General features: G+C 41.0%; 1 protein-coding gene across 1 annotated transcript in view; it reads right to left on the minus strand.

Moving 5' to 3' along the window:
* LOC101643788 (solute carrier family 5 member 4-like) overlaps positions 1-15,731 on the minus strand; it is a 56,453-nt gene extending 40,722 nt beyond the window's left edge. The window contains 6 exon segments of the mRNA XM_004716702.1: positions 1,986-2,091; positions 10,163-10,267; positions 11,618-11,677; positions 13,555-13,659; positions 14,805-14,876; positions 15,597-15,731. Of these exon segments, the coding sequence (XP_004716759.1) occupies positions 1,986-2,091; positions 10,163-10,267; positions 11,618-11,677; positions 13,555-13,659; positions 14,805-14,876; positions 15,597-15,731 (583 nt within the window).
* Positions 15,732-20,143: the final 4,412 nt, after the last annotated feature.

A 20,143-nucleotide genomic window follows, 5' to 3' on the forward strand; every position in this document is an offset into this window, starting at 1 on the left:
ATCTTTATGAACTATGTTATGCCAATTGACTAAATTGTCACCTGAGCCTTTTAACCCAGAGAACGAATCCCTCAAGTACTTAAGATGTTTAGGAAGTCTCTGTAACTATGCCCTATATGCTCTTTATAATATATGTGGGTATAGCTCTAACACAGATACATATGTGTATGTGTGTATGTGTATATATATATGCCTACAGATACATCTATGTCTGGGTGTGCGTTTACTTGCTTATGTGTCTTTCTGTACACATATATACATACATATTTACCTATGTAGCCATATACATATTTTTTGGCCACTATTGCTATAGGGGCAAAATTGTATGTTATAGCATTAACCCAAATTATACCTTTTTCTTATGTAATTCTCAGTATCTTTATTTACCTTGGTTATGGTCTGACTTCACCACATTTGGTATTGTCTTTCCTATTACCTAAAATAATAAGTGTTTACTATCTAGACACTCTCTGCTCCTTCCATCTCTGGTAAGCATCAAAAACATTGCTTTCTGTGTGAATATTTATTGATTATTTTATATACACCTATAAAAATCAAGTATACAATCGTTGTCCTTTTAAAATAGACATATTTCCCTCACCTAATGTTCTCCAGAATCATCTATACTATAAGATCCTCTTTTAGTTAGTTCTGTTGAAGTGTCACCCATTTAATTTTTACTTTGATCAGTTGCATCTTCTTTAACCCTTTGTCAATTTGACCAGTGGTTTGCCAACTTTATTGATTCTCTCAAAGACCTAACTTCTAGTCTTGTTCATTCTTTCTGTTCTTTCTGTTTTCTATGATTTTTTCTGTTTTCTATTTTATTTCTGTTCTGATCTTTATTATTTCTTTTCTTCTGGTAACTGTGGTCTTCTTTTGCTGTTTCCTTTCTATTTGTTCAAATTGTCAGGTTAAGTTATTGAGGCCTTTTTTGATGAAGACTTTTTTGATGTGTGCATTTATTACTATCAATTTTCCTCTGAGCACTGTTTGGTTGTGTCTCAAAGGTTTTGGTATATTGTATTTTTCATTCTCACTTGATTCTAGTAATTTTTAAATGTCATCGTACCCAATAGTTCTTTAGTCAGTGTTTTCGTGTGTTTAATGCTTTCCTAGTTGTGTCTGTTATTGATTTCTACTTTATAGTATTATTGTTAGATAAGATGCTTAGTATTATTTTATTGCTTTTTAATTTATTGAGGCTTGCTTTGTGGCCTACAATATGATATTTTCTGGATAATGACCCAAGCGTATGGAGAAGAATATGTACTATGCTGCTGTTGGGTGGTGTTCCACAGGGAAACAAAGGAGATCCTGAATATATCAGATTTATAGTTATTTATACTCCAGTTTATACTCAATTATCCTGACACATATGTTCATTTTATGAAAATTCCTCAGAACTATCTTAATTGTCCAAGATGATTTTTGTTTCATTTTCCTAAGAGCAGACATACTTTAATTTTCATAATTCAATACACATGTGACACCACTCCAATGGACTGTGTAGAAACTCCTGGATTATTGCCACATAGATTCCTCCCACAACCCATCCACTATTCCACCTATCCTCCTCCCTAACTCTACCACTCACAGCCCCCTACCAAGATTCGGCATCCTGCATTCATTGGGCCCTGCCTTGCATTATCTAGTCTTAGCTACTATTTCATCCTGATTTCCCTGTGTATTATCTGCTGGAATCCTAATTGTCAATCTGAGGATTGAACACATAACTGAACCAGATCAACAACTCCCACCCTGAGCACTATATCATTATCTTTGATCAAGGGGCTCACATCTAATACTGAGGCTTCTGTTTCAGTGACACGAGTGGTATTTCTCTAAGTGTGACCAGAATGGGGTCCTTCCTGTGATTGTAACACGGCTAACACTGGTGTTCCCAATGGACAGTTGGGACGGGGTCAGCAGAAGGTAGCATGGGAGATAAACCTGCCTGGGAGATAAACCTGCCATCGACTCACCGGTGATTGTGTAAACAGCAGTGATAGCCAAAAGGATGACGATCGCCAGGTAAAGATCCAGCCCCAAGGCAAGCTTGATGAATATAGCTCCCGAGAATATGTCTGACTGAGACAGAACGGTTGGGACAGAAAAGAAACACGAGGTCAGATCTGGGTTTCTCTCATTCGATGTCTTCACCCTCCTCATTGTCTGGATGATGTTTACTGATACTTGAAGACTCATTGGAGTGTCTCCATAGTGATACTTTCCACAAAGTTTCAAACTGTGATCTTTAGAGCCCCTCTTCTATGTTCTCGTAGTTCTTAGTTCATTGCTCAGTTAAACCACTTAGTAGATGAGATGGCGTGTCCAGGACCTTTCTCTGTATGTTCTGTGTAGATACAGATACTCTTGATTATAACTCACTGGTGGTGTGGTGGTTACACATTGGGCTGTGATCTGCAAGGTTGGGATTTGGAAACCACCAACCACACTGAGAGAGAAAGATGAGGTTTTCTATTCCCATAAACTGCTCCAGTCTCAGAAACCCATAGTGGAGGTCACCATGAGTTGGCATCGAGTCGATGGCAGTGAGTTTATTTGGTTGGTTCTTGATTGTACAAGCACTTTATAGATGGTAGATAGGTAGATAGATAGATAGATAGATAGATAGATAGATAGATAGATAGATATCTTTAAAACCAATATTATTATTTGCCAATGAAGATTTTCACAATATGGATGCATAGTTACTTTACTTATATTACAATTATATACCAGTTTGGATCTATTTCAAGAGAAGAATTGTATACAGTTTTTTCCCCTGTCCTGATAAAATTTAAGGTGTAAGAGAATTATTTTTTTCCTTGGAACCTTAAAGAAATTCACCCCCAGCTCACTTCATTTCCTCGAGTTACCTATAAGGTACTTTTCTAATTACAATCAATTTGTATCTGAGTAAACTAAGGCTCATAAAGGTTACTTAATTTGCTCAAGGTCGTCAGATAGCAAGTGGAAAAGGCAGGATGTGTGACCCCAAGCATCACACTGTTAAATAGTCTAAGGGAAATAAGGGCTCTTGTCCTCACTGGGATGGTTAATGTGATTCGTTGATAGGGAGGGCGTCAGAAGCTCATAATTTTGTAACGATCATAGTGAAAACTGGATCCAGAGAGGATCGTTGAGGAATGCTGAAACTAGTGACAAAGTTGATGAAACTTTGCATGGGAGAAAGAATCTTATTCCAGACTGCTTGTTAGTTAAACGAAGATAAACTAGAAACCGTACAGTGGAGAGTTTCAGCAACACCTTGAGTGAGCAATCAAAATTAATATCTTTGAGCAATAGATGGGCAACAAATAACTCATGGGGAAAGCAAGATGGTACCTTGAGAAGGAAGCAACATCACCTATACAATATTCTAACAAAAATGCCTGACTTGAACTTAATCATGAGGAACCCTCACACAAATCAGAAATTAGCAGTATTATAAAAGGAGAAAAATGTATTCCTTAAAGAAATCAGTGTCATACAAGACAGAAAAAGGTTGTGGAACTATTTCATATGAAGAAGCTTGAGCCTATCCTGGTAAAGAACGTAGTCTATAAAGGATATTATTAGTTAAGGTAACAAAATTGGGATTCAGATGTCGACTAGTTTTATATCAATATTGCATTATATTGTATAATACAGCATTTATTGCATTTAGTAATTTATTAGGTCTTGAAAGAGAATACAGTGAACCCTCGTTTATCGCGGTTAATCGGTTCTAGACCCTACCGTGATAAATGAAATTCCGCGAAGTAGGATTCCTTATTTGTAAATCAAATATTTTCGTAGTTAGAGCATAGAGGACATGAAAAAACACCTTTTAGTCACCATTACACTCATATTACCCAATTTATTAAACTAAAAAGGGAAAATACAGTAAAACATTTTGGACGTTACAATTATCATTTATTATTTATTATATTATTTATGGCATCAAGTGTGTACAATATGAGCCAATCAGTGGCAGTAATGACAGAGCATGCGCTGTTACACAAAAACCGCAATAGAGTGAAGCCGCGGAAGTCGAAGCGCGAAGTGGCGAGGGTTCACTGTATAACTATTTCTACAAGTAGGATATGCACAGATTATGTTGAAGATAAAGAGCAAAAAGTTATTGGAAATACAAAATAAAATTCTTAGACTTAAAAGGATAACTTATTATCTTGATCACTATACATTAACAAGTAGTATGTATGTGGGGATGCTCCTAGCGTTCCAGTTCATACATGCACAAGCTTATTCCAAACAAAACATAGTTAAACATGCCTTTGCCACCAGTGATGACTACAGACAAGCTCTCTCCATGATGCAATGGTCAGTCTCCTTTAATGCCTTAAAAATATAAATTCCAAAAAGCCTAATCAAAACAGTGGCTGCTGAAGGAAACTGTGGCATCCATTAAATTCAAGGCAGAGAAGTCATCTCCGAAGTTATGGTGGCTTTATGGGGGAGATAGCAAAGGGATGATGATATTGATATATTTTCTCGAGGTGTACAGGATGGTGATGAAGCTTATTATGAATACATTTACATTGAAAATGATATTGTGAGAAAATATGGCCAGTAAAGTAGAGCTGAGGATTCCCCCCATTATACCAATACATGAACTCATTCATCATGGGTAGCAAGGCCTATCCTATGAGAATTTGTTGAAAAAACTTACCTCACCCACCATATAACCCTGCTCTAACCCCTTTAGATTTTTTTGTTCCCAAACATAAAGAGCATTAAAAATAACATTATGTGGGGCCTTTCAGGATGCCGAAATGGCTGTTTTAACATGGTGAAAACTGAACAATGTACATTCTTTAAAATGTTAGGCGCCTGGTCTGGTTTACCTCCGTCCTTGCTTCTCAATGCTGAAAGAATTCAAGCGGAAGAAGCACTTTTGTAAATCCAAGTAACTTTTATGAGGGAAAGGGAAGTTTCGGGTAGCACTGTCTCAGATAGAACACACTATCCCTGGAAAGCATGCAAGGCTGAATGGTGGGGGAGGGCGGGGGGCTGTGGGAAAGTTCACGGCTGAAAATGGCCACTTCAGGGGAGCATGAAAAGCCATATGAAAAATGACCAGGAAGTGGCGTTCCCAAACGGAGGAGGGGGAGGGGGGTAGTTCAGGAGAGAGAGTGTAAACCCCAGGAGGACATTCAGGCGCTGCCCTTGCCCTGCAACAGAGCGACCTGAGAGGGGGCAGTGGCCTGCTCTTAGTCTGCTTTTTAACCCCTCCTATACTCACTGGGTAGGGCAGCGTAGTTGAGGGTATTGGCCCATGTTAGTAGCTAAGTTCAGGTGCACCTGTGTGACGTAATGTCACTGGTGCCCAATGTGAATGTGCCCAGGTTGATCGCCACCTGAGCCTAGGTGACCTGGGTCTGAGCATGCCCGGTTGGGGATTTTCCCCAAAGGTGTCTAATGTGTGCCTGATTTCTTTGCCACCCCTTTATTGTGGCATGGCCAGATAATTTTTGTTTAGGGTAGGCATTTGGTGGAGACAACCCCCTTTATCCCTAAACTTTCTACTTTTCACTTCTCGGAAGGGCTAAAGGGGTAGAAACACTGACACCAGAAGTGTACGGCCGTAGGCAAATACGCATTAATTTGAGCGAAGGGGAAAGCAATATGCAATTGGAAGTAAAAGGAAGTGTATACACTTATATATGGAGGTTACACAATGAAACAAATCTGACACTTTGATAGTTTTGTCTAATACAGCAGTGGTAGTTACGTAATCTGGTGTCAATTTGAAATAGAGTGAAGTGGTGGGGTCTAGCCTGTCAATCAGGTCACAGCCTGATGGTACCTCCTTGTGGGTGTGGTCTTCTCGTAAGGAGGGTCCTGGAAACCTCCCCTCTCGCACTCTCTCTGCTACACCTTCCTGCTGTTGAGTCACTCCGAGAGCTGCCAGAGACACCGCTGTTGGATCCACACAACTCTGCACCCACCAGCCTGTGATCTTCCTGCATTCTGCATCACTGCATGTGGCTGCGTGAGTCTGAAGAGGGATTTATGGACTAACATTGGACTTATAGACTAGTTTCGGACCATGGACTTATTCTGGACTGAACTGGGATGTTTGCTTGATATGTCACTATTTCTTGCTTATAAAGCTCTCTCACACACATATGAGTGTTCTTGAAATTGTTTCTCTAGTCAATCTGGCCTAACACGTTATGGTACCTTGGAAATGGGGTACTAGAGAAACAAATCATGATGATAGAGAGTGGAGGCTTGTCTGACCTCTGCCTCATGGCAGTTTTTCTCTTTGGCAAGCTGGAGGTCAGATATGGCCATGCAGTTTACTGGGTGGTTTTCTGGGAAAGACATGGGAAGTGAAAGTTGAATTCCTAGAAGTTGTTTTTGTTTATTCCTGTCTGAAATGGTGAAAATGAATGTGATAAATGTGAATCTTGAGCTCAGGGTGCAAAATGGCCTCTTGAACTCTGAGACCATGCTGCTTAGTCAAAATGGTGGACAGAAGACCCCCACCCCCCTGGATTGATGCAGTCAGAGGCCTAAGACCATATTGCATATAAATGAGATAGTTTAGATAAGGATTGAATTTGACTGTTTTAAGAATTGTGTTTAGGATCTGGCTGTACTAGGTTTATACTGTTTTCTTTTGCCTATTGTTATTGATATGATGATTGATAGGAATGATTGTTGGGAAGTATGAAAATAAAGAGTTTGAAAACTCACTTCGGTTGGCCATTAAATTGAAACGTTAAATGGGTACGGGACATTCCTGCAAAGAAAGCTCTGAAAAGATAAGCCCTACCCAGTGTTTTGAGTGCTCAGGACATTTGCATTCTAAGAGACTTGCCTAGGGGTCTGTTGACAGACTAAAGAAGCAAAAAGGAACCTTTGGACTTTTTGAATTTTGAACTAGTTTGTGCCTGAAGCTGGAAGAATTTGGAGTCATGAAGAAATTTTCCTCTCTAGGACTAAATGTTAAAGGGAACCTGCAGGCAGCCTGAAATGCTTGCTAGGTGTCCAGCTGGATCTACTTGTTGAGTGGAAGTGGGAGAAATGCAGCAATAAAGAGATGGGTTTAGTCTGGCCACTGACACCCATGGACCTAGTTCACAGCAATTAGAGGGGAAGACAAGAGCAGGTTGGCTGGTCTGAAGTTTAGAGTTGTGAGGACATGACCTAGCCCAAGGAAACTAGGGTTGTTGAGAATTTTTGACTGGGCCCATGGTCAAAAGGTGAGGAGTGGGCACGCTGGTGAGGTTAAGTGAGGCAGCTGACATTGAGTTGACCAGAAAAGATTTTTAGCCTCTGAACTGGTGCATATTGCTGATGACTTTATAGACGGCCGGTCCTGATTTGACTTTGCTTATGCATGCAGACTCACAAGTTCAAACTGGAATGAAGATTACTCACATCAAAGGACATGCTGGTCTCCTTGGAGCACTGGGTTGACATAAGTGAACAGTATAGAAATTGGATACCCAAATTGGGGCAATAAAGGCATGAACTGGCTGGCTTACAAAATTTCATGGATGAGGGAAGATGTTCATAGGATTGTAGGATTACGGGCAGGTATTCACTTAACTGCAATTGTTAGGCATAGAATATTTTTGTTTTGTTCACTTATAGAATATTATGTTTAAATGAGGTTGGTACTTTTTGAGTTTTATGCATTTTAGTTTTATCCACTTAGGCACAAATATGATGTTATTTTTGTTGTGTTTAAAAAATTACGTATGGCTAAAGAGTTGTGTAAAAAGTGTCAAGTTACATAAACACTTGATAAATAGAGTGAAGTGGTAGAGTCTAGCCTGTCAATCAGGTCACAGCCTGATGGTATCTCCTTGGGGGCATGACCTTCTCATAAGGAGGCCTGAGAACCTCCCCTCTCTCTCTGCGTCACCTTCCTGCTCTTGAGTCACTCTGAGAGCTGCCAGAGACACTGCCATTGGATCCGCAAAACTCTGCACCTACCAACCTCTGATCTCCCTGCACTCTGCATCATTGCATGTGGCTTCATGAGGCTGAAGAGAGATTTATGGACTAGTATTGGACTTAAGGACTAAGATCAGACTTATGGACTTGTTCTGGACTGGACTGGGATGATTACTTGATATATATGATTACTTATTGATATAAAGCTCTCTCTTACACATACGTGTCACTGGATTTGTCTCCCTTGCCAACCCAGCCTAACACAACAGGTTTCTATGATTTAGAAGCAAAAATTTTGATTTATCCTCATATTATTAGAGATTGACAACCAATGAACAATGTCTTTTGTAAGCCTAAATCAAATGAGGATTACAAAATAGCCCCAATACCTCATAAAGAGTTGTTTAATAATTAATCAGAATAGAACCTATTATCAAGTTGTAAAAGTACACCAAAAGCCGTGTCTATGATTAATGGCTACTAATATCACTTAAAACTCAATGGCATCAAGTTGATCCTGACTCATAGTGATTTTATAGGACGGAGTAGAACTGACCCTGGAGATTTCCATGACTGCAAATTTTTGTGGGAGTAGAAAACCTCATCTTTCTCCTTTGATATGACTGGTGGTTTTGAACCAATCACCTGGAAATTAGCAGCCCAAGTCATAACCCAAAACATCGTTAGGGAGGGCATTCTTTGAACATGTTAACAGGAAAGACCAGTCCCGGTAAAATTATACCATGGTTGGTAAAGTGGAGGGACAGTGAAGAGAGAAAACCCTCGACAAGATGAACTGACACAGTGACTGCAATGGTGGGTTCACACAGAACTATCGTGAGGATGTGCTGCAGGACTGGGCAGTGTTGCATTCTGTTGTGTCTGAACTGACTGATGGCAATATCACTCAAAATATCCTTGGAGCAAGAATGGACTCATCACTATTATCATTCCTGCCAACTGAAAATCTGCACACCTTCTTGGCCTTCCCTGCTCTCCTCCCAAACCCCTCAGGTCTACAACATTCTGACCCCTTATTAACTCCTCCTTATCAGGAGCCCTCAACTCCAACAGGCTCCATGGAGTAACCATTTGGTTACTGTCTTTGTGCCACAGCACCTTGTTCATGTGCTTTACTATAAAGCTATAGGAATTAGAGACAGGATAACTAGGAGATTTACTTCCTTCTGAATCTCACAACCTTTCACACCTTTGATAATTATCTATTGCCTCCTTCCTGAAGAGGTCCTCTATATTCCACCAAAGAGTGTCCATTCTTTCCCGCGTGTCTATAGCACATGACCTGTGTCTACACATACTGTATTTCAGCCCACATTTTAGTATTTTTGCATATATTGTGATAACCTGCTAATTATTTCAGGTGTATGATTCTAGGAGAACTTCCAGCACACAAGAATCTTTGTTCTGCAAACATGGAGCCTAAAAACAAACAATATGTTTGACAAATGCTCACGCTGCATTAGGAAGGCTCATGCCATCCAATCTGGCTTATTTCCAACAGTGAATCAGCTAAACAGAAAAGCATGATGAGGATCAACTTCTTCTCTCGTGGACAGTGAGATAACTTCCTGGACTTTGAACTTTGCGATGAGAAGCGAATGATTTACTCTTTCATTGTTTCCTATATTTTCTGCTGCATCTTCAAAATGTGCCTTCCTCACTGATTATCTCCAAGGGATGTGATCTCTTCAAAATGTCCTCATTGCTTTATCATTAATTTCCAAAGCCAATCTTAGCTAAAGTAGAGTAAGTTTCAGAAAATTCAATGTAGAGCAATAAAACACTTTTTTTGGGCGGGGGGGGGCTTGTTATGTGTCAGATAACCCAGATGAAAATAAAAGTATAAACCCAGACTCGCCCAAAGAGAATGAAGAGGATATCACGTGGTCCAAGGGCAGCCCAGGGAAGTCCTGCTCTTTCCCAATACGAAATACCTGTTACTTGAAGGATACATTTTGTTTTTGCTTTACATCCATTTCCCCCCATATCCTTAATGAGAAGGGAAACATAGACTCTGGAATGTCTCACAACTTCAAGAGTCTACAAGTCTATGAACACAGTCTCTGAAGTTTCTGATTTCCTATGAAGACTTGGTAGAGACCCAACTTGCTAAGGCTCCAGTTGGAAAGGCTGTGGGTTGTTTACTCCTCTAGCGCTCCTAGTGCTCTACCTCACCAAGTAAATCATGTAAAGGCAGGTTGCCGGGAGGCTCTGAACTCACCGAGATTCTTAAAGCCACGCAAATGAAGAGGGATAAGATGGAGAGGTAGATTTGGAGCCGCTTCCCACCAAAGCGCTTCTTCAGATATTCTGGCATGGTCATCACCTGCAGAAACAGACATCAACAGGCACTGACCACAAAGCCCAGCAGCACATGTAGACCAGTCAACATTCACTAAACACTAACAATTTGCTATCATCTTGAGAATACAGGATTGAGAAAGTAATGATTCCTTGGGAGAGCAGCAAAGTCCAGGAATTGGGCTTCGAATCTATCCTCACCTCTGACATATACTGATGATTCAGGCTTCTGTCCGTTTCTCTACCCAGTCTCTATTGCCAATATCCACACTTCACTGCAGCTTAACCACTTGGGACTATTTTAAAGTCCCCAAATATGCTGGAACTACTTTAAGGTCCCCAATTATGCTGAACACTCTCGTTCTGGACCATTGCTTGCAATATTTTTCTGGCCTGGGCAATTGTTCTCATGCATCGTTGACTGGTTGAGCCATTCCTCAAGTCTCTACTGAGATGCCTCTTCTTCAAGGAAGCTTTTCTCAATACCTAACCGGCATCAGGGACAGCTCCTCAGGGTCTCCCGGTAAGGGTTTCTACTTATAATAGTTTCCTTTTCTAATCGGGGAAGTATAGCTTCTTGTTAACATCTCTGAGACACATTTGGGAGCTCCAACAGCATTTCCAAAGCCAAGTCCACAGCCCAGATCACCCTCCATGTCCATAGTAGTGTCTGGAAGATACCAGTAATTCACTCAGTTCCCAAATGAACTCATTCTCCTTCCTGCTGTGAATCATTTCGTTTTCTCTGGGATCCCCTTCTTCCCTAAGCAGTGGCCTTACATATTCAAGTCCTTCAGATTAAGGTCTTTTAATATTTATTTATTTATAGTGTCAATTGGGTGAAGGTTAATGGAGCGCATCAGTTTTTCATTCAAAAACCATACACATTTCATTTCGTGTCATTGGTTGCCATCTGGGGATTGTGGCGAATGCAACATCCCACTTCCTTCCCGTGTTCCCTGTTTCCATTCCCCTCCTTTCTCTAGGGTCTTTTCATGATTTTCCGTCTCTTTATATTATTTTCTCAAATCCCTCATGACCCCATTTTTCTGCCTACTGGACTCATGTAATCTCTGAGAATCGTTTCTTGAAGTGCATGTGTGGCTCGGTGTCAGTGTTACTGCCCTGGATGGGGCTGGCCGCTATCACAATGGTCGTTGTTCAGAGCCATCACTGACTGGTCTCCTTGCTGCAGTCACAGTATATATACTCGTGTCTCTCTAGGCAAGGGACCATGTTCTTGGTGTTTCTAGAAGCAGGCTAGGTAAATGCCAGCACCTAACCATTATGACTAAGCCGAATACACGAGTGAATAAATGATGCCTACAGTGCAACCTGGAAGATGGGCACAGAACTCCAAACGGCAGATACTTACCCCTGCCTTGATGTATATAGGGACGAAAAACCACCCCAGCACTAACAACAGCAGCAAAGCCTACAGAAAGAAAAGGTGACAGTAAATGGAAAGAGACTCTGTCGTGGACCTTTTCACGTCATACGCCCCGAGTTGGAAAAGAAAAGCTTGTGTGGATGTTGTCACACTTCACTCAGGGATGGCCTGCGGAGAGCAGCTGTGGCTTCCTTTCCTGTTTATGTAATCCAGAGGTCCTAGTGTTTATAGGCTTAACCAAAATAATAGTTGAACACACACACACACACACACACACACACACACACACACACACACACACACTTGCACGCAACCCAACACAAATGATTGCCGTTGAGGTGATTCCAACTCACAGCAACCCCGTGCAGGGTTCCTGAGATGAAGCATCTTTTTGGAAGCAGGTAGCCTCATCTTTCTCCCCTGGTGGGTTGGAACCACCAGCCTTGCAGATAGCAGGCTACTGCTCATTTGACAGTGCCATCACAGCTCTTTGGGACATGATAAAAGATATGGGTTGAAAAATGAACAGAAGTAAAGGATCTTTACCAAAATAAAATAAGTAGTGATATTAGACATGATAGAGTGACAAAACAATGAGAAAGAAAGTTAGACATAAGATAATGTTCCCAATCCTTCTCATCAGGTCTAGAAATATAATGATAATCGTAGAATTTTGCACTGATATGCAATGTTTACCGAGAAGCTTTACATATATCACTCATGCTTCTCTCATACAATCACATGAGGAAGGCCCGGTGAAGCAGTAATTCCTGAATCATGGAGAAGAACATGACACTCACAGAGATAAAGGTCAAACATTGTAAGAGGCGCAGCTGAAATTTGTGCACCCTGATACCCACACTCACTTAGTCATAGTTAGAGTCTAGGGTTAGATTCCACTCTGGAGTCCCTGACATTATTTGAGAAAAATTGGGGACAAATCATTCAATCAAGAGTCACAAGCATTTGTATTGGCTTATGGTGATTTCTTGTGTCCATCTGATGGTCTGCTTACACTTTCACTATAGCTCAATTTTCTTTTGTACAGACATTTTCCTCTGACTGATATGTACCCTTCTGTATATACTGGAAATGTCAAAGAACATGAAAAAATTCAGCCACTTCAATAAAGATGTATGGCATGTTCACCATGTGCAGAAAGCTGGGGTGATCTGAGTGGGAAAGAGGACATGACCTCTGACCTTAGAGATCATAGAACATAATTAAGGAGGTCTAACTTGTACTGGTAAAGTAGCAGGATATTTGTGAACTTAATCACAGAGCCCTGTAGAGTCGATGTACCATCTCATCAACCATTTGCTACTCATTCCACTGTCGCAGACTCAGTCAGGCCCCACTTGATTAATAGCCCCCTACACCTGGGATGAGCTGCAGGAAGTTCACTGACACTTGCTAAATTTTGTCCACAATGTATGCCCCTATCCTGTGAGATCCTTTAATAGTTGCATATGTTTCTGACCTTGTGTTTGCTACTATACTTCCTGTATGTGTGTCTGTCTCTGCGCCTGGAAGATAAGCTCCTTAAAATAATGAAGTGCTCATATATTTTTTTTTAATTCCTTGCATCTTTTTTAAAGAGCTTGACACATAGTGTCAAGGAGGAGAGAAAATTGAGAGCTAAAGTGGCCAAGGAGGTCATCACAAATGGGCTTGAGTCATATAAAAATGACACTTGCGGTTGGCATAACTACTTGAGCAAAAGATCAGAGTATGAGATAGGATGGCTCACGCGGGAAAGGGGCTGCAGGGGAATGTCTTAAAGGTCAAATAAGGGATGGACAAGGAAGAGGCAAGAATAGAATTCAAACCAAAGAGGAATTAATGCTGTAAAAATGTCCAGAGGGAGCTGAGCCTCTGCTATGAATGTAATTGAAGGGGGGAAAGCCTGTGATGGGACTTACATTCCATTCAAATGCTGCAGTGGCAATGCCTGAAGCCGCTCCAGTCCCAGCCAGCCCCACGAAGTGGCCACTGCCAATGTTGCTGGCAAAAAGGGAGGCGCCCATCTAGAATCCAAGAGAACAGGTGAGGGTCAAAGGTGAAAGCCTCAAATCAGAATTCTTGAAGTCAGGTAAATGTTGAGATACTTCAATCACTACTTCTTAAGCAGGAGGTAGCAAACTATGGCTCTGGACTAAATCTGCTGAACTATTTGTACGGCCCCTAAACTATGAATGTCTTTACATGGTTAAATGTTTAAAAATAACAATAAATAAATAAATAAAGCAAAACAAAACAAAGCAACGACAGCAAAAAACAACCTAGAGAAGAAAAATATTTTGTGAAATATGAAAATTATATGACATTTAAATTTTAGAATTCAAAAATCACATCACACTCATACGCTTTTGTACTGACACTATTTGTTTTCACGCCAGAATGCTAATACTATTCTGCAGTGATAGAGTGAATGGCTCAAAAACCATAAATACTTGAAATCTGGCACCCTACCAAAAAAATCTTGCCAACTGATTGCTTAGGTGAGCTGTGCTTGATAGGCTCCCTACTGTGATCGGAACTTGTCCCTTGTCAAGAACTTTCAGACTTCCCATCAGCATTTGCTCTTCTGATCAGCCAGAAGAATTCCAAAGCTGGGCAAGAGTAATGCTTCCCTCCATCCTCCTGGCCCCGAGACCCTCTTCTCATCTGTTACTTCCCCATTACATCACCTACAGGTCTTAAAGCTTTAGCCCAAGATAAATCTCTTGCATGGGCACAGATCGGGCGCATATTCACCCTGCAGGACAGAGAAGAAATGCTCCACAGGGTTTCCGGGCTGTCAACTTTATGGAAGCAGATGGCCTCTCTTTCTCCCATAGAGAAGCTGGTCAATTCAACACTGAACTCACTGCATCACCAGAGATCTTGTAGAGTGGAACGAGGAGTCCTTAAATCCCAGAGAACTGGCTCTCGTAACTGGTGACTAATTATAATTTAATAACTCTAATGCTAAGAGCCCTGAGTAAGGATTTAGGGGAACAGGTATCAATCAGCAAGGGGGCACCCAGTATAATTCAGAAAACATCATGAGCCCCCATGTTTCCTTTATTCACTCTTACATAACATACCAAACCAAACCAACTGTCATCAATTCAATTCCAACTCAGAGAAGCATAGAACATTTAATTCTTGGGAATTCTGACTCACTCACCGGCCACCAGGCCACATTTCGACCAGCCAGGAAGAAGCCTCCAACAGTGTCCCGATTAGTCTTCAGCATGGCCTGAACAGAAGGGTAGCAAGGTGAGGGACAAACTAAGCACAAGCACCAAGCCAGCCCCCCAGATGCTCTGGCCTGGGTGCTGACAGGGGCAACCACTTTAGCACTTCGAAAGAGAAACAGTTTCCTGAAAGCTATGGTATAGCAGAAGTTATGCCTTCAGAGGTACACCTTTAAACCTTAAGAGGTACCAAAACCCAAGTTACATAAAAACCTGGAGCTGGAAGGAACTTAAGAAATCCTCTCCTGCAACTTCTGTCCTAAGTGCTTTGTTTATTTACTCCATTCAAGCATTGTGAGCTACCGCCAATGCTAGGCTTGCGAGAAACTTTGCATCCTCAATTTCACTAATCAGGAAGGAAAAAAAGTAAATGGGCTAAGTGGCCAACTCACTAAGTTAGGCAGTCAACAATAAATGAAAATAAAATGAATAAGACAATACAAATAAAGTCCTTATTCCGCCCTATCAGCCACTGAAGTTGCCGAACAGAATAAATCGGAAGTCCTCAGTGCTGATGATCTTCACAATGATGGGGCTGTTAGGGGAATAAAGCCACCCACGCCGCTCAGGTTAAACTTACTTATGTTACACACACAAAAATGACTTTGATAGAAAGACAGTGGAATTTGTGAAAGTTATCGAGTGTCCTTAGCTTGGTCGCTCCTGGTCCTCTCCCCTTCTACCTCATGCCTACCCCAAAGCCTCAGTGGACTACCACATACCCACAGCCCGACCACCATCACCACCACAAAATAGATGACAATGACAGAGATGTCAGCAGCATTTTGGATGCGCCTTGACATTTCAGGTAGCTCCGGCACCGCAGCCGTGGTGCTGGGGCTAATTGTGCTGGCCATGACCTCAGATGGTGTTTCTCCCTCCTGGGTGGCCTTTTCTTTATATAATATCTGGGTTAATGATCAGCTTCATGCAGGTGGGGCATGATATCAGAGCTAGTGCTTGGCCTGGGGACCTTTAAACCTATCCTCTGAAGCCGGGCTCAGAGACTCTGGCCCTCCATTAGTCATTGCTGGCCTAGGTGACAGCTAAGAATGAGGCAGGAGGGTCCAGAAATTGGGTGAGATCTGGAGATGGAATGGCCGGGTCATTGAATAGAGACATGGAGCATTTAAAATAATGTGGCCAGGTTAAGCAAGGATCAGGGGGAAACAAATGGAGACAAGTGAAAGAAACAAAGGGGTTCAGAAGTCAATTAGGAAGGAACGGAAGGTGATGATTCTTCATAAAAAAGATGAGATTCCTGAATGAGAAGTTATACCCCTTGAAGATGAACTTAGTTATATATTTCCTGGATTTAAGGGACCAATAGTTTTCTGGAAAGGACAACCTAAAATGGACAATGGTGAGCTAAAGAGGAAAAGGAAATGATTATGCCAGCACAGCACATGGGGTGTCTGTGTGTCTGGATGATACCCTATAAACGAATGCTACCAGTGTCCCTATCCTTAATGCTAAGAGTAGCCTAACCTTATCCCTAACCACATTACACATAAAACACGAATCTTATCCATAACCCTAACTATAAAGAAAAGCATAATCCTCACTAACTCCAACCCTACCTCCACCCCTACCCCTAACCATAATTTTAACCCTAACTCTAAGGCTAGTCCTAACCCTAAACTTATTCTATCCCTAATACAAACTTAACCCCAATTCTAACTGTAATCCTACAGCTATTAACCGTAACCTTCACACTATACCTCAAACTAACCATATCCTTATGGCTAACTTTATCAATAATGATATCCTTAAACTTTTACCTAACATTAATCATAACCCTATCCCTAACCATAACATTATCCTGACAGCTAAAGATACCACTATCCTAATTGTCACCCTAATCCTAAACCTACACATAACACTAATCCTAATCCAAATGGTAACCATAATCATAACACAAGCTCTAATGCCTAACTTAACCTTAACCCATTCTAAGGCCAACTCTAAACCCTAACCTAGCCTTCACCCTAACTATAACAATAATTATTAGTTTACTCATGTCACAAACACTACCTCTAACACCAACCCTAACCATACTCTAACCCATCCTAATCATATCTCTATCTCTAACTCGAACAGTGTATGTATTCCTAACCCCAAACTAGTCCTAAACCTAATCCTAACCATAACCCTAATCTTGTCCTTGACCCTAGCCCTAATTCTATCCTTAACCCTAACTGTAAACCTAAATTTAATATCATATTGAACCCAAAATTTAAACCAAATACTATTCCGAATTTTAACTTTAAATCTTAACCTTAACCCTAACTTTAACCTTAACCTTAAACCCGACCATGGTGACTGAATGTGGGAGAGGAGCCTTCCAGGCGTTCATTTGCTGATGGGGCACAGTTCAAGGTAAGAAGAGATTGCTGCAAAATCTACTAATAATCAGATAAAGAAAGTCTGGTACACAGAGAGAATGGAATACTGTGCATCCCTAAAAACAGTGATGAAACACTTCATGACATGGATGGACCTAGAAACCATTGTGCCAAGTAAAGTCTAGCAATCACAAAGGGATGAGTATTATGAGTCCACTACTATAAGAATAAACACCTCGACAAAGGCAGGCTTCTAACTCTCAAGTCACATAAAACTTCTAATCCAGTTTCCCAAACATAGAGGTAGAGAGCCAACCTAGCTCCCAGGAACCATACACCATCCCTCTTATTTGAACATCTTTTAACAAATAATTTGTATCCATCATTTTTAATGATAGAAATCCAACTTTAATTCTAATTGGTGGTTCTAATTCTTTTCCCCAATAGTTTTATTGAGATATAATTCACATACATTTCCATAATTCATTCATATTTTAAAAGAAATATATACACCTCCACAATTTGTTCTAGTGCATCCTCCCTCCTCCTATATTCATTATTTGCTCTCCAATTCCCCCTCAACATTCCCCTACCCCTACAGGCAGTTTCATCAATTATTGTCTCAATACATCTGCTCCTTCTGTGCTTCAGAAACAGGAAAACATGCAAAGAAAAAGACAACAGTACATACAAATGCAAGAAATGACTACCGGCAATATTAAAATAAGCCAGAAAGAAAATCTCTGCTTGGAAACAAGCAAAAAGTATTTAAACTTAGAATAAATCCAGAATCGGTCAACAGGGAGATCAATTGACCAGGTATCATATTATGCCATAGTTCCATCCACCATATTCAAGTTTACAATAATCTCTGTCTCATAGGAAGGGTATTCACATCTCCCAACTGTGTTTACAGGAGGATTGCCAGAGCCCTAATCTGCATAAGTATTTTTGTAGATGATTTGGGGCTCTCACTGTCCTCCATTGTCTTCTACAAATTGGGTGTTTAAGCTCTGATATCTTTCCCTCCATCTTATTTGGATTTTATAATTTACAATCCTTGGATCACACAGGTGATTGTGGTTCTTCCATGTGGATTTAGTTGATGCCTCACTTAGATGTTGCTTGTTTGAATACAAGGCTTTAAGATCCCAGACACTATTCTTTTTGATAGCACCCATATCTTCAGTGATCTCTTCATGAAGGCAAGCATCGAGCAAGGCCAGTCATAAGAACTAAATCTTCTTGGATTAGGGCTAGATTAAAAAGGAGCCCAGAGTCCATTCACTTGGCTACAGATTATGTACTACTCTGGTTCACTTTAGAGTCTTGTCATCATTTCATGATAACATTATCAATCGTCCCCCCTGGAGCATAAGGCAATTCAATTGATAGGGTCATTAATGTATCCAATGGCATAGAATTTAACATACTATTGAAAAAGGAGGAAAAGCAAGTATCGCCCAGCTCTGAACTACAATCTACAGGTTGTTGATTTGTGCAGATTGAATTCTTAAATGATTGAGCTCCATGTACATTGACCATGGGGGTTGGTGCTCAAAAAAGAATTCAAATAACTTACAAGGGCAGATCCTTGCCTATCAGATTAATGCATGTCATATTAAAGCAAAGAGGGTATTAAAATAGTAAATATATGATAGTTCTGGGCTACCTTTCATTGGGTGCCCACGAAACCTGGAATGCTAACCAAGGTCCAACGACTGCCAAATCCAGAGTAGCTGTATTTATTTCTTCAGGGCTACAGGTAATTTTGATGGAGAGCCCAGTTCACTCAGTAGAATTTCCATGACGAGTCCTTCTAGTGTGACTATGAGGGATGCCATGTTCCTTGAAAAATGACAGAGTCTAAGGTCACCGTAGTACATAGCACATGGTGTGGCTCTCTGACGGTTGGGTAGAAACCAATTCAAAAGTGTTGAACCAGGAACATATCATCAGGCTCCTTCTCCCTTTGGGCTCTCTGTAATTGTTGAGCACCCTTTCCTGATGTGAGGTTGCTCCTTACCATTTACCCATCAACAAAAATAAATGCCTCCTCTGAAATCTAGATGCTCCCCTTCCCTGATATTGACTTGACTTTTTTTTTCTTTTTTAACATTTTATTAGGGGCTCATACAACTGTTATCCCAAGCCATACACACATCAATTGTGTAAAGCGCATTTGTACATCATTTCTCAAAACATTTTCTCTCCATTTAAACCCCCGACATTAGGTCCTCATTTTTCCTCTCCCTCCCCGCTCCCCCCTCCCGCATGAGCCCTTGATAGTTTATAAATGGGTATTTTGTCATATCTTGCCCTGTCCGACGTCTCCCTTCGCTTTTAAGTAAGGCTCTCAATCCTGTGGAGTGTCTATTGACCTTGTCTCAATGTTGTATGCCATCAAGTGGGTGGTCTTCTCCCTTTCCCCCCTTCTGGACGGAGTGACCCCATCCCATGTCAGGTCTCCTCTTCCCAGGTGGTTCTTCATAAGTGCATATAAGGCAGGTGATGTTCATGGACACTAGCCAGGCTCTTTACCCCTTTGTTTGCAAATTGGTGTCTAAGATTTGTTTAATTGGTGTTTTACCTTATAATAGTGGGCTCGTACAGGTTTTGTCCTTTTGTGAGTAACTTCACTCAGCATAATGGTTTCCAGGGCCCTCCGTGTCATGCAGTATTTTGTGCTTCGTCGCTGCTTTTTAGGGTCACATGTATTCCATTGGTTGTATGTACCATAGTTTCTTTACCCATTTATCGTTGGCATTTGGGTTGCTTCCAGTTTCTTGCTAGTGTGAACTGTGCTGCAATCAACGTGGAAGAGCTTACCGTACATCCACTTATGTTTTGTCTCATGTCTTTGGGGAATGTGTCCAGTAGTGGCATTGCTGGATCGTAGGGAATTTCCATCCTCGTTTGTTTTA

Source organism: Echinops telfairi, unplaced genomic scaffold (genome assembly GCF_000313985.2).
Source record: "Echinops telfairi isolate 266 unplaced genomic scaffold, ASM31398v2 ScPeMD7_29;HRSCAF=101, whole genome shotgun sequence".
NCBI classification, from domain to species: Eukaryota; Metazoa; Chordata; class Mammalia; order Afrosoricida; family Tenrecidae; genus Echinops; species Echinops telfairi.